This window comes from Vanellus vanellus (assembly GCF_965231255.1).
Source record: "Vanellus vanellus genome assembly, chromosome: 2".
NCBI lineage: Eukaryota > Metazoa > Chordata > Aves > Charadriiformes > Charadriidae > Vanellus > Vanellus vanellus.
Window position 1 is genome coordinate 118,886,627 of NC_138906.1, and position 15,459 is coordinate 118,902,085.

The window sequence follows — 15,459 nt, forward strand, 5'->3', positions numbered from 1 at the left end:
AGTATACTTTACATTGCACCACAAACACAGCCTGTAAAGCTTAAAAAAAGCATAAGGAAAGTTTACAGGTATCTGCAAAGACCAATGTAAGGATGTGATAAAAATACTTTTGACTTTTTATTTTAGTGGAGTATCATTTTCATGGAAAATACTACCATGATCTCCCTCTGTGTTTCCTGTATTACTTCTTACTAAAAGTGGGAGACTCAGCCAAAGATGATACATCTTCCTACAGCAAAATGCAGAAGCAGATTTGAATTCTTCTAAGTCATTTACAATGTGGGATTAAGAATGAAGATATAAATTTCTGCCAATGTTGTTTATCACGACTTACTGGAATTACATATTAAGTAATTGCTATACAGCTTTTGAATTATTTTGAGTAATATGAAGGGAAGTTTCTGCTCTATCTATATTTTTAACTTTTTATTAGGAGATGTGAATGTGTGGCAAATGATTTGATTTGCATGTCATTTTACAGAACATTTCTTCTTAATATAATTCAGCTCAAAGCTTGATTCATTCGTATAAGAGCTCGTGGGGTCAAAGCCTAATCAGGTAATATTTAAGAGACTAATATAAAGCACTTATTTCTGAAAATTAAAAACTGAATAAAAAGACATAGGAATATTAAGTCATTGTTAATGTCTTTTTGAATCAAAAACTACCCAAACCAGTTTTCTTAATCAGTGCTTGTACAGTTGAGCTGGAGTAATGATTTTCTTGGGGCAGCAGGACATTGCTTTGACATTCCGCTCATTTATAGAACTGATAAATTTAGCCAAAGGAGGTTGAAGCGGGCATGGCAGCAATCTTCATGCCCCAAAAGGTGGCTGCAAAGGGAAAGAAATAATCTCTTTCTGCCAGGGCTAAAGGCAGAGAGGATAAGAACCACGCTGGTACCCCATCACCAGGCTCGGCTGCCCTCGTGCCTCCATGGCACACGCCTGTGTCGTGCCTGTGCTACGTGGTGCACAGCACAGGTTGTGCGTTACGACCTGGGTCCCCACCCTCTTCCAAACCATCTGCCCTTTACTTGGGGACTTTCTGCAGTAATGAACGCTGGAACAGATTGTCTTGGGAGATTGTAATGGCTTACGTCATTGCAGGTTGTTAAGGACAAATTAGATGAACTTTGGCTGACAAAGCTGATTCTTGCATGCCTGAGAGTCGATGAGAGTGGCTTTTGCTGGGCCTGCCCTGGCACCGTGGGCTTTGCTGGATGTGTAACTGTTATGGTTTGAGGAACCCACAACAATTTGCTGTTGTTTAGACACTTATTCTACCACCTGATGACCCCTCCCCACCCAGGAAGGGGAATTGGAAATACAATGAAAAACGAGAATTGAAATCTAAACAGATTTTACACAATACAACTAAATAATTAACATTATTAATAATAAAGAACTAATATTGATCCTGATACCAATACAGAATATACAAGGATTATACTCGGCCCATGCTATCAGTAGGAAGCCGTGCACTCACAGCAGTGGACAGCAAATGTGGGACTCTGCCAGCGCTACGGTTTCGGGAGGAAGGGAAGGGCTCAGGGGTCCGGCACCAGGGCAAGAAGTTCTCAGGGTGGCAGCCATCAAGGGAAAGAGAGAACTCCTCAGCAAACTTTCTAATTTATATTGAATGTGATATTAATGGTATGAAATAATCCTGTTGGCCAGCTTGGGTCAAGTGCCTGGGTCTTGCTCATCCTCATCCCTGCACCTGGCTAGCTTGACACCACTGAGACCTTGAAACCCACATACCATAGCTGGCTATAAAGCAAATATTTTCACAAATCCAGGCACTAGAGTCTTCTAATAGTGCAGGTTTCCCAAGCATTAGGAGAGACTTTACTGAAAAGTAAGATCACTGAAAGAAATTAGTCCTGTGTTGCTCAAACCAGGACAGTAAGAGGGACCTTACCCCAAGCAGGCCAGGGGATGCCGCAGGAGCGGTACGACCCCTTACCACTCCTCCCGCACCCGGAGCCCTCCAGCTTCATGAGGCCAGTTTTCTGGTTATCAACAGCAGCTGTGACAGCACATCTGTCTGTGTTTGCAGACAACCTCTGATCGCTGGTGGTGACCCAGGCCTGAGGAGGTTTCTAGGCTTCCTTCCTGCTAGGAAACTTGCTCAAGCAGATGTCAGACAGCGACTGTGTTGTAGCGAAACACCATCCCTGTCCTGGAAATAAGGCATTTTAATTGCAGTACTATTTTCCAGATAAACATTACATGCAAAATTGAGGTGTAACAGGTGTCAGATTGAGGTCTAAAGAGAAACTTTAAAAGTTTAGCAAGAAGTTTTGGTTGGGACATGGTTGGGGCCTCAAGGTGTGTACCTAACATTGAACAGGATGTGAAAAAAAAACAATGTGTCTTATGTGTTCTTTTGCAGTTACAGACTTAGAGGTAAGATAACAAAAAACGTAACTTCTGGACCAAATTTCAGCCAAGAGTGTCGCCCAAACTAACCTTGGGGAATTATAATGCTAAAATACACCCCTCTGTGCATAATGAGTGTGCTAATCAGCTAACCTCCCCAAATGGTTTAAACATGAGCTGAGATGCATATGTATAGTATGTATAGCAGCACCGAATGAATCATTATTGATCATCCAGCTGTATTTTGTCGCTCTAAATATTGGGCGGTTTGAGCCGTGCTGGCTGGTGGTAAACGCTGGGCACCCAATTCTGCAGAATTGCAATAAACCCAAGTATCACGACTGGGTGTGTTGATTGGCTCTTGCGCACCGGGTGAGAAAAACCTCATTTAGGGATAAGATCACATATGAAGTATTTAATTTTGTCTTTACAGTGAGTTATGGGATCGGGATCACATCCATTTGTTTGCTTATGGGGTGGGTTGTTGGTTGGGATTTTTTTACCCTTCTCTCGGGTAGTTCCTTAGATAAAAGCAAACGTCACCTATCCGACGTCATCCTACTAGGTTTGCCGTCAGCACGGTTCCCCGCCATCGGCCCGGCCGCCATCACCCTCGCCCCCCCGCGACAGCCATTAGCCCCCGGGGTGCGGGCGAGTAGGCGGGCGGGCGGGCAACCTCCCGCCCTCCCCAGAGAAGCTCCGGCCTCCACTCCGCGACCCCACCGACCGCCCAACGCTGACATCACCGGAAAGGCGGGTGAGGCCCCGCGCCGCCGGCCAATCGGGAGCCTGCCGGCAGGTGACGCTGAGAGAGAAGGGGAGGAGAACCCGGAAGTTTTGGCATTCGGAGCGTCGCTGCCCTGAGGAGAGATCCCACCGCCGCCACCACCGCTCTCGCCCTGTCGCTCGGCCCTTTGTATGCGCAGATGGACCCGGTAGGAGTCGCCGCCGCTCCCCCCGAAGCCGGCCCGAGTACCGCCTGGCAGAGCAAGGTGAGGGGCGGGCCGGGCCGGGGGGACAACGACGACATGGGCCCAGCCGCCGCCGTTAAGGCCCGGCGCGGCGGGCCCGCCGCGCCGGGCCTTAACGGCGGCGGCTGGGCCCTGCTACTGCTCTACTTTCCGCCCGCCTCCCTCTGAGCGGGGCTGAGGCTGTCGAGTGGGCGCTGTGGAGCGGTGTCAACAAGGCAACAGTTATTTGGCAAAGGGGGCGCTTGGCTGCGCTGCCGGAGTGAGGAGCGGTGAGCGGCGCTGGACGGGTGTACGGCGTGGTTCGCTTGCCGCTAGCAATGAGGTGCAGAGAGGTTGCTGTTGAGGCGCTGATAAACGAGTGGCTTCTCTCCAAGCTCCGCTGGTGAGCAGGGGCTTGGATCTGAGTGAGTTTGGGAGTGAGTCACAGCTTGGTTGGATTCAGCATTCCCCAACGCCACCACCACCTGACCCCCCCCCCCCCCCCCCCCCCCGGCCTCTCCAGGCAAAGTTGTGTGTGTGTTTCTGCGTTTTTGAGGAGATGTTTATGATGACGGTCCTTCCAGGGCTCTAGAAGCGGGAGAGGAAGCTGTGCATAAGCCATTAATATTGTGTTACTCCAAGAGAAGTTTCACATAGTCTGTTTGTACACTTGTAAGCAAACTTTCTGGGAAGTCTTTGCCCCTGTCTTCAGAAGGTACTGACAAACTGGCTTCTCCCCCCCTTGCCTCCCATTAGTAAGTGACTGTGAACATCCTTTCAATCACAGCTCTTCCTATTGAGTTTATGAAACTACTCCTTGAGGTGTTTTCTGTACTTTAGTTCATCGTAATTCCCTACGTATCTGTAGAAGACAAGCTCTTATAAGATTACATGAGCTTATTCTAGAGCCAGTGTTTGCTAATTATCCTGATTATTGTGTTGCCACTGCATTTCTCCCTGACTTGAAGAAAATATTTATTTACAGTGTCCGTGGGGAGCCCCCAGCACAACATCAATATCATGTTCCCTTGCTGACGTAATGAGTGAACAGCTGGCAAAAGAGCTGCAGCTGGAAGAGGAAAATGCTGCTTTTCCTGAAGTGGTTGCGTAAGTTTAAATCCTGGATTAGTGATCTCCATAGTTGTGAAGCCATCTTCTATCTCTTGTGCGTTTTCTTACAGTGTGCTTAAGAAGTAGCAATATAGGAAATGCTTTGCCTATTATCTCCTAACTCTGCTTCTTCTGTGGTTTTTTTTGTGAAGATGGCTTCCCCAGTTAAAAATGTTCCTTAGATTCTTTTCTCTGTTGCCTGCCCTTCTTTCTTTATATTTTCTTTGCATTGTTTTGGGTGCATTAAGCCAGTATGTAAGCTACGTTTTGAGAAAAGTTGTCAGAATTTTTTTTTTCTTCCCTTTTAGAAACTCTTATTAACTGTACGTTATTTCTAGAACTGTCAGGTGTATCACCTGTATCTTCCTCATACTTAAGCTCTAAACATAGGCCAAGAGCTTACTAGTGCTAAAGTCATACAAATTTTGCCTGTGGTCTTTTTGGTAAAGCAGAGCAAAGCAATACTGTTTTGTTTTGGTTTTAATTTTTATTTATTTATTTATAAAAATATATGTACACATGCACCTGTATGCCTTCTTTGCCTTTCATGAAAGGCATCTTAAAACTAGAGCCTAGTTCTTCTTACAGAATGGTAAACAAGTAAAAGTTTAAGTACTATTTGCATTATAAAGGAGTAGAAAAGAGAAATGAAGTCATGCTCTATTAATATTTAGTGTTGGCTTGGCGGTGGGGGGCAGACAGTTGAGATCTGTTAGTTTCCATGCAGGCCTGCATGAGGTCTTTTGTATAAAGTGATGAAATGGCATGAAGTGGTGTTTCTATTTAGATTATTATGTTTAATTTTTTAAACTTCTGTTTTCATTTTACATAGCGTTGCTGAAGGACCGTTTATTACAGGAGAAAATATTGACACTTCTAGTGACCTAATGCTAGCTCAGATGCTGCAGATGGAATTTGACAGGGAATATGATGCACAGCTTCGGCGTGAAGAGAAGAAGATCAATGGAGATAGCAAAGGTACCCTCATCCGAAGAAATATTTTTTGCTTCGGAGTTATTCTTGGCACTCTGCTTAAGTTGACAGAGCTGTGAGAAAGTAGCAAATCCCTAATAATCACAGACTTATTTGTTTTGTTTCTCAAGTCTCCATATCCTTCGAAAATTATCGGAAGGTCCATCCCTATGACAGTGACAGCTCAGAGGATGAGGTTGATTGGCAGGATACCCGTCATGATCCTTACAGAGCAGGTATGTGGCAGTTTTAAACAATACAATTTCTTTGGTTAGTAGACCTAAGAATATGACATAGTTAAATTAGGTTTTTTGAATGTAAGGAGACATACCCGTTGTATGTAAAAACAGGTCACCTAATTGGGAGGTGTTATGCAGGAAGCTGGGTGGGAAACTTCTGGCTTCTGTCTGCTGGTATATTGGCTTTGGTGGCTGAATCTGGTAAAATAACTATTGTACGTGGAAAGTATTGTGGGATATGCATATGTCATCTACGTTTGGCTAGTGGCATCTGCACATGGTATTGAATATTCCTGTCTTTAACACGCCAAAAGTGTGTCTGACAACCCAGACAAGACAGAAATAACATAGCAAAAGAAGTTGTCATGTTTAGGGTAAGAGAAGACTGCATTAAGATCATACAATTGAAGTATTTTATTCTGTTTAATAGATAAAATGAGGTTACACTTGTGGGCATTGTGGAACCTTTATGAGCATTAGTTATGTTTGTTTAGATGTGAAGTTAGATTTATTTTTCTCACCGTTGGCAGATAAACCTACTACAACACCGAGAAAGGGCTTTATAGGAAAAGGAAAAGATATTACTACTAAACATGATGAAGTGGTATGTGGAAGAAAGAACACTGCTCGCATGGAAAATGTAAGTGAAAACTTATTTTGTGTGTAAAACTGGAATGCTGTAATTCAACCAAAGAACTAATGCTTGTCCATCTGTGCTACTGTATACGGTGCTGATTGCATTGCTTTCATCTGATGGAAAAAAAATATGTCTGGATTAGTTATTCAAATTGGCAGTTTGAGTTGTGCGGGTTTCTTGTTTAATAATGGTTTGTTAATGACCATGATTCAAGAATTTGCACAGAACTGTTTTGACAAAACAACACTATCAGCAAGTTTGGTACACAGGCAAATAAAATACCAAGGCTATTTTTGAAAAGCACAGCTGTTGTGTAACCTACTCTTTTTTTTTTTTTTTAATTCATTTTGCCTGATGAGCCGTGTAACTTATGAGTAAGTCAATTGTTTGACATAGAGCTTTTCAGTCTGTTTATCCATAGTACATACCTTCTGTTTTCTTTAATGTAGCTGGTAACTTCTGCAAATAAGGAAATGCTGCAAGTGCTATTTTGACAGGATGTTAGGTAATCTTGTATCAATTTGGGCAGAACTTAAGTGCTAGAGTTTACAGCAATATGTTTTTTTTAACATAGCGACAACATTACACAAAGTGGGTTTCGCATAGGTCCTAATCCACCCTAGGTGGTTTTTGCAAATCAGAATGAGAAACTTCTGCTTGTGCCAACTTTTGGTGTCTGCTAGGAGTAATGCTTAAATTTCTGTTATTTCTACTTGTAGTTTGCACCTGAATTCCAAGTTGGGGATGGAATCGGGATGGACTTAAAGCTGTCAAATCAAGTCTTCAATGCCTTAAAGCAACACGCGTACTCTGAGGAACGTCGAAGTGCAAGGCTCCATGAAAAGAAGGAGCACTCCACTGCTGTATGTTTTAATAAAGTCTCTCTGTATACTTGTTATCTTGCGTAACAGCTGAACGCTGTTTTGGTAATTTCTTGAAACATTCAATTTTTAGTAAAACAGTTAAGCAATATTGTGTTAACATTGCTGAAGGAGACGGTATCAGCCAGCTCCTACTGGAAAAAAGACTGTCTTTATTTGAGCTGCATTACTGAGAGCCGTATAAAAATAAAAGCAAGCAGCTTCCATTTTTTTTCCTCTTTGTCTTCCTAAACTTGTCTCTTAATCAGCTACAATGAATAAACCACCTAGAAATTATTCATAGAAACCATCCAGAGGACTAATCCTCTGCAGTTGAACCATGTGGCTCCAAATATCTGTCGTCTTTGCAAGTTTCAGGAAGATGAGGTGCCTTAACTTAGGAAGTCAGTTCGTATGCTTATGTATGGGTGAGTTTAGAGCAGGGCCTCTGGTAATTCCTGCTGTGGACTTCTTCAAATTTGGGTGTTTTGCTTTATTTTATTATTACTGATATAAAAGGAGTATAATATTTGGGATATTTTGATTAATGATTTGTAAAGACTTATTTAAAACACTGTAGAAAGTGCTCTTGAGCCACAGTCTGTACTTTATGTTCTTGGCAAAATATCATGTAAAATACAGCTGATAAGGTACCTGAGGGTATGAAATCTTAATATGACTGTACTGGAGCACAGTTTGGCTTTGCTTCATCTGTTTGTTTGGTTTGTGTTGTGTGTGGTTTTGTGTTTGTGTTGTTTGGTTGTTTTTTTTTTTTTTCCTATCAGTTGAGAGAATGCTCTTAATACATTATTCTTTCCACCTAGTTGAATGAATACTTGCGGTATATACATACTCTAAACTCAGTGTAAAGCAAAGAATTATTTTTAAGAACTGAGTATTCATTTCTTGCCTGTAGGAGAAAGCAGTGGATCCTAAAACACGTTTACTTCTGTACAAGATGGTCAATGCTGGGATGCTGGAGACCATAACAGGCTGCATCAGCACAGGAAAAGAATCCGTTGTTTTTCATGCATATGGAGGAAAGTAAGTATATTGTTTGTTACTGACAGTAGCTTTAAGTACCAGAGATTCCCAAGACTTAAAGTTTGTATTCACGTATATGCAGATAATAATAAAACCTGAAAACCATATGGTACCAAACTTAAAGTAAAAAAAAAAAAAAAAAAAAAAAAACAACCCACTATCCTTCTGGGGTCTGGGGGACCATTTAGTGAATGGGGACGAATCCACTGTAGCTTTCTATGGAAAAACGTGTACTCCTTTAAAAAAAAATAAATAAAGAGGTATTGAGATTTTGGGGAACTCTTTCCATTGACCTGCCCCGGACTACAGAGCTGTCATATTGAGCACAGTCTACCTGAAGATTGTCTTTCCGTACAGATCGCTGTATTATCAGCTCCATCTGTGCAGTTCAGTGGAGGTGCTGTTTGTTACTTTTTAGTTTACCTTGAGAATAGTGTTGGGATGCTGTTCAATTTGCAAGTCATGCAACAGTACAGTTTTAAAGACTACCATGCTGGAAGGATTGTAGTATGTTAGTGATTGTAGTGCATTGAAACACCGCTAGTTTAAAGTGAAGTAAGAAAGAACTAATAAAACCCAAGTACAGGTAGCCTATTTAAACACATCAAGAGAGAAGTCAGTTGAGGGTGAGGAGAAAAGATGTGCTTTCTCTTTCTCTTTTTTTTTTTTTTTTTTTTTTCAGTTGACCTTTGCTTGAATGATGTTCAGGAGTGTTCTTTTGCTTAGTATTACTCAATGGGCGATATCTTTGTGGTGCTTAACAAAATATTGTGATAGTACCGTTATTGTTTTAATGCAAGACTTTTTCACTTGTAATTTGTTGAAGCAAGTGCATCCATTAGCATGTACATGCATTAACTTGAATTGGCTTCCAAATTTTATAGAAAATCAGATCTTCTCCCTTATATTTAAAAATCAGTGTCTTGCAATGTTATAAAAAACCTAAACCCATCCATTTACTTGTAAAGAGGTGAATAGTTAACTCTTATATTTTTTACTTTTCCCACGAGAAGTGCAACTGAAGATAAAGTTATACCTCCAGAATGTGCCATCAAAGTGTTTAAAACAACTCTTAATGAATTCAAGAACCGTGACAAATACATTAAGGATGACTACAGATTTAAAGACCGCTTCAGTAAATTGAATCCACGAAAGATTATTCGTATGTGGGCTGAGAAAGAAATGCATAACTTAACAAGGTAATGCAGAAAAAATAAAAAGGATAGTTGCCAAATGACTGTTGTTTTCCTATTCTCTATTTAAGAAAGATACACTATGTTTGGGTGGAAGTTTAGATTTGCTTTTTAGGCTAAATAATATACAACCTGACACAGATTGAATAAGCCTCTGGTTTCTTACAGTTTAATGAATTGTCAGCATCTTCAGGGATTTGGCTGAAGAATTTATAAGCCTGTGAAGTTAACAGGGGCAAGCTGTAAAAGTAATTAGTTTTCAGTGGTTTTAGACCTACTTATGACTTTAAGATCTGAATTTTCCTATGTGAAATACATATTTTTATTCAGTTTTTGATTTGGGCTATTGTCGAAGACTTTTGACTCTGGATCAAGTTTCTCACACACAGCTCTAAGATTGGAAATGAGCAAGCAGGAACTAGAACTGTAGGCATTTGGAGGTTTTGTTTTGTTAATTGGTATCTATTTTCTGATCCACAGAATGCAAAATGCAGGAATTCCTTGTCCTCAAGTGGTTATCCTTAAGAAACACGTCTTGGTTATGTCTTTCATTGGCCAGGATCAAGTCCCAGCTCCTAAACTAAAGGATGTAACACTTAGTAGTGAAGATATGAAAAAGGCCTACTATCAGATTCTTAATGTAAGACAATGCTGATTTCTCCTCCAATTCTGGGTTGTGTTTTCTTTTAGGGGAATAACTTAAAGGACAAATCAGCATTTATTTACTTTTCAGGATGCTTGCATCACTTTCAAGATACGGAGTCCAAAGGCTTATTTTGCTGCTGTTTAATGTGTGACTTAGAACAAACAAGAAATTATGCACTAAAAAAAAAAATACAATAAGTTGAATCTTAATCTGAGTAGAAAATATGCTGGAACTTGATGATAAACAAAAATTTAGCAGCAGAGGAATTGTGAGCAAGTAATCGTGCTTTTACAGAAGCAGTATGTGGTTTAGAAAGTTCTCTGAAGTTTTTCTGAGCTCACCAAATACTTAACTTACAATGCTTAAGCCCTCTCCAGTGGATAATCCCCCTTCATTCCCCTTTTTAACAAATCTAGAAATCGGTGAATGAATTAGAATATTGCATGGTGGATACTCTACTGCAATTGGTTCAAACATGTACCTGTTAACTGTCCACTTGCTATTAGCTTCCTGTAGACATTAAAAAAACCCAAACAATGCAACAAAACACAACCAACCAACCTAGCAGCTTCATAACACAAATGTTCTGTGCCTCAAATCTTGAGACCAGTAGAGCAACACAACCATGTTTTAAGTGAATATGCATACTAGTTAGGATTCAGTATCTAAAACTGTGAGACGACTTTCTCGTGTGATAGGGGTGAGAATGACAGGTATATTTAGCGAACATCTTTATCTGTCTCATGCACTTGGACTGGTTGGCAGAGCTGACATGAGTTTACCAGACTGATTCTTCTGACTTGCCAAAGCTAAGCTCAGTGATAAAAGCTTAGTTTGCTGGCAGTTTACCAAAACTGCGATTCTGTGTATGAAACTTCATTGAAGACTTGGAAAAAAATTATGTAAACCGGGTGGGTGATTGGGGAAAGTTTTTTTTGTTATAGTTATGCAAACAATATTTATTTGGAATATAGCATACTTAATTCATTCATTAATTTGGTTTCTTGCAGATGATGCAACAGTTGTATAAGGAGTGCAACCTGGTCCATGCAGATCTGAGTGAATACAACATGCTTTGGCATGATGGGAAGGTAAGCTTATTCTTAATGTGGGGAGGAAAGGTTTCATCTAATGTGAAATGTTAATACAAAGTGAATTGCTGTCTCTCTCTGACTACAGGTCTGGCTTATTGATGTCAGTCAGTCTGTGGAGCCAACCCATCCTCATGGACTTGAGTTTTTGTTCAGAGACTGTAGGAATGTTTCACAGGTAGGACCACTTCATTTGACAATCCTCTGTTATGCTGAATGTTTTCAAAGATAAAATCAATTCAGAGCTAACTAAAAATCAACCAATACAGCTCTGTAAAAATTGATCACCACCACCTACGTGTAAGATCACTCTTATGTATTGTCCATACTGATGGTGGTGTTCTCCAAAAGTGGAAAAAAGTGTGGAAGAATAAAATGGTACTGCTGGAATTTAAAACTTCTTTCAGTTATTTTTATCTGTAAGTCAACAAAAGCAAAAATGTCACTTTGACTAAATATTGTAATTGTAACTTGGGGAAGGAAGAGGAGTGTTTTGTTTTGTGTAGTGAAGTGTTTAATGTATGCTTTTTATCTTGATTAGTTCTTCCAGAAAGCAGGTGTAGCAGAAGCACTTAATGAGCGTGAACTCTTCAATGCTGTCTCAGGTTTTAATATTACAGCTGACAATGAAGTAGACTTCCAAGCAGAGGTATAGCTTTCTCTGTGTCTAACACTTTAATTTGTTAGCTAGTAGCTATTGTAATACGTTAACTTTCCAAGTTTAGTTTGTATGATTAGTGTGTGCGTGTATAATTTCATATATCGTTCTGCATCTTTTTTCAAACTTGATAATTTCAACATAGTAAAAACGTTTTCTGAAACTGAGCTTGACGGAGCTCTCTACTCCCTTTCTTGATCTTCCTGTTTCCAAGTATAAAAGGCTTCATGTTGCATATGGTTGCTTCTTTCAGTGTTAAGCTAGCTTTGTTGTCTTTCCTTACATATGTTAAAGGATGTGCAGAGAATGGAAAGCTGGGTGAAAAATAGTAATTGTTCTACTACTTATTTTTCGTGTTTTAGATTTTAATTTACTGGAACTTAAAGTTTAGGCTAGCATTTTCAAATTTCAAGCCTAAAAATCACACTAATAGAAATGTGGACTAGGAATCTTTAGTCACCTTTGGCTTCTAATTTTCAAATTTTAGCTCTAACTCATCAAGATGTGCATCCTGATACCAGACATTTATAAAAATAAGTTGTCAAACATCCCATATTTACTAATTAAAGTAAGGGTTACATGGCAATTCTACCAAATCTCCAATGACAGTGTAGGTTTATGCTAGTCCAGCATGTAGTAGGTGGGAGCTTGAAACTAGTTAACTCCTGGGATAGGTCCTCAAACTGAGGAAGAGGCATAAAGGGAACACAATGTCACTTTTCAGAGATCCTTATGTATCAGTTAAGCAAAAACCAATTCCCTCACTGGCTGTATTGTGAGCGTTGGTGTGGGGCGTGGGTTTTGTTGTTGTTTTACATCATCTTTTTTGCTGTTAAGTATTATGGGAAAGGCTTACATTGCTGTCTACATGTAGGTGAATTTGAGCAGCCCATCCTTAAACTTCAGATTTTGACTTTAGTCTCTAGAAACGAAAATTATCTCCCCCAGTGTAAAAGAGGAAGTAACCCAAACATAACAATCTGAAGATAATAAGCTACCATAGTGTTACATTGATTGCACAAAACATTTAAGTATAACTGTCTTCAACTTTCACCATTAAAAGCGATTGCAGTGGATTTTTAATCTTAGTATTACTTGGAATTTCTGCAATGCTGATGGACTTGCTGAGTTACAGTAGAGGTGTTCAGAGTTGGAGAAAGGGACACTTCTGTGCTCTGGGGAATACAGCTGAAGTCTTTAGAATCATCCAGTCCTCCCTGCAACTCATACATTTCAGTTATACAGCATGAAACTTGAAAGGAGCACTCCTTTCACTAGTTTGCTGAGAACAAATGTTTCAAGCTGTACTTCCAAAGTATATTGTCCCACACATGTGAGTGAATCGTTGAAATATGAATATTGTACATGCCTGATCAGTCATCTGAAGCAACCTTTTAACACCCTTTAGAAACATGCTGGTGGAGGTGTGGTTTTGTGATTTCAGCATGGATTTATTTTTGGCTCTCTAGATTGAAGCTTTGGAGAAGATGAACGAAGATCACGTGCAGAATCATGGAAAGAAACTGGCAATGTTTTCAGGTGATGGAGACCCACCTATATATGATGAATAGCACTGTGTGCAGAGCTACTAACAAAACGAAACACAAATTTACTGCTTCTGACTATGTTGGTGCAGTGGTTAACGTCAACTACCAATGTCAAGGGAGAGTGGTTGACTGGGAATACCAAAAAGGAAAACAGCGAGCGTATGGTGGTGCCTCAGTGGTTTGGTTTTTGGTTTGGTTTTTCTTTTTTTTTTTTTTTTTTTTTTTAACTTAGCCCACACTTCAGGCTGGCACTGTGAGAATGGACTGTCACTACCTCTTTGGATGGTCTGACAACTTCACCAATTGCCCAGTTATGTTAGACTAATGTAGCTGAGGGGGTCGTATTTTGCATGATTCAGAGCTTATATGTTTTAGTTTGTGTTTTTTTTTTTTTTTCATTAAAAATCATCTAGATCATCTAAAGTATTTAGTGGGAAAGCACACTAGGAGAATCCCTCTTTTTTCCCTATTGCTACTTGAAAAACTAATTAAAAATTGTGTATGGACACAATGTCAGTGAACCTTTCATCCTTCTTCACCAAGGGCAAAATGGAAAGCCAAACTATGCGCTGCAATCACATGAAAATGTTTAAATTAACAAAGCAATGTCTTTATATATGCAAAAGTCTGGACCCTTTCATTTGAAGTACACGGAATGTGGCTCTATCTCTGTAAACATAATTGGGTACTATATGAGAAACAGATTTTAATCCAACCAGCAGAGGACGACTTTGGTGATATGCCAGAAAATCCTGAGAGCTGCATCCAAGTTGCATAACAAAGCGTAAGTTCAGATGTCTTCACTCTTAATATACAAATGGTTCCAAGAACTCAGTGCAAGAAAAACCCAAATAAATAAATCTCTATAATAATCCTGTCTTTAAATGGAAATTCTGGGTAAAGCAACAAATATTCTTACCCCAAAGATAATTGCAGACTGTGAAAACTAAATAGCAGTCATTGTTATTTTTAAATGAAGCTTTTTGCTTACAAGTGCAAAAAGAAAACTCAAATTTGTCTTTTTCTCATGCTTTTATTCTTAATGTCAGTCTTTTTATTTTAGCAAGTTCTAAAAATCTAGGAATGTTTCTCTCCAAAACAACACATTTAAAAATGAGCTGATCTAGTGGGATGGCTTGGAATTGGGAAATTCTGATCAACTTAATTTTAACTGATTGCTGTTTCTGATGCTGCTCTTTATCAAGCAGAATATTATAGTGTTGGTACATGTGACATTCTCACAGTGTGCTGTGAAAGTGATGATTTTTTTTTTTTAATTTTTTTTGTTGTTGGAAAGATGGTGGTGAAGTAAAAACTCAAGATCTTGTGGTGGTACTCTTGCGTGGTTCTTTGCTTCGTACAAGCCTTCATTGATCCTTAGTGCTGCACTAAAGCAGTGTTAGGGAAGGACTATACTAATTTATTAAAACAACAGAAAAATGACTGTTATGGTGCGTATTACATAGACAGTAAACAACCTTGAAGTTTTTGCCAGTTTCATCCCAGTATTTGGATCCTCTTCCCTTTTCTAAATTAGACAGTTGTCTTCACTTACCCCTTACTTTTGAAATAAAGGAACTTACATCTTTTGGAGACTTAAGTGTATTCCTAATTGCTCAGTGAAGCCATTGCCCAAAATAACAATGTTGGGGAAAGAACGGAGTAGGTACTGCGAAGGGAGGTGCTGCAGTTATCTAACTCCTTCAGGAAGACTGAAAGCTGCTGTTGTCAAATACAACCACATCTTCCTCAAAGCATTCAGAGGAGAAGGCTTTTAAAAAGAAAAGCCTAGTCCTGTGCTAGGTTTATTGCAAGTTTCAATACTCTAATGTTTCTTACGGAAATAATTACCTCAAAGCAGTTGCTAATGTCTTACAATGTGTTTGTCAAGGAAAGATGTTGATTGTTAAAGAGATCTGCATCAAGTGAGGGGAAGAGAGGGGAGGGTGTTTTTTGAGCTGTCATTTGAAACGGGGGCATCTGCTTGTTTCGTTGTGCTTCAGTTGTTACTGTCATGCTTAATTTCTTTCTAAAATATGTCTAGTACAGATTAAAAAAGCACACAAACAACTGTGGTCCTCAAGTCTGATTTAAAGTTGCTGGGCCCGATTCTGTTGCCTAAACATCT

At 39.7% G+C, this 15,459-nt stretch overlaps 1 protein-coding gene across 1 annotated transcript; it reads left to right on the top strand.

Moving 5' to 3' along the window:
• The first annotated feature begins 3,263 nt into the window (after positions 1–3,263).
• Positions 3,264–14,658, top strand: RIOK3 (RIO kinase 3). Its single transcript, XM_082479531.1, has 13 exons — positions 3,264–3,376; positions 4,320–4,441; positions 5,277–5,422; positions 5,548–5,652; positions 6,186–6,295; positions 7,012–7,155; positions 8,069–8,196; positions 9,210–9,395; positions 9,870–10,029; positions 11,046–11,126; positions 11,215–11,304; positions 11,668–11,775; positions 13,254–14,658. The coding sequence occupies exons 1-13, from the start codon at positions 3,311–3,313 to the stop codon at positions 13,353–13,355; spliced, it is 1,548 nt and encodes a 515-aa protein (XP_082335657.1). The 5' UTR covers positions 3,264–3,310; the 3' UTR covers positions 13,356–14,658.
• The last annotated feature ends 801 nt before the right edge of the window (positions 14,659–15,459 follow it).

Coding starts and splice junctions, on each gene's coding strand:
- RIOK3 (XM_082479531.1), top strand. CDS start 3,311: ATGGACCCGGTAGGAGTCGCCGCCGCTCCCCCCGAAGCCGGCCCGAGT. Junction 10,030..11,045: donor CCTACTATCAGATTCTTAAT/GTAAGACAATGC, acceptor GGTTTCTTGCAG/ATGATGCAACAGTTGTATAA. Junction 11,127..11,214: donor TGCTTTGGCATGATGGGAAG/GTAAGCTTATTC, acceptor CTCTGACTACAG/GTCTGGCTTATTGATGTCAG.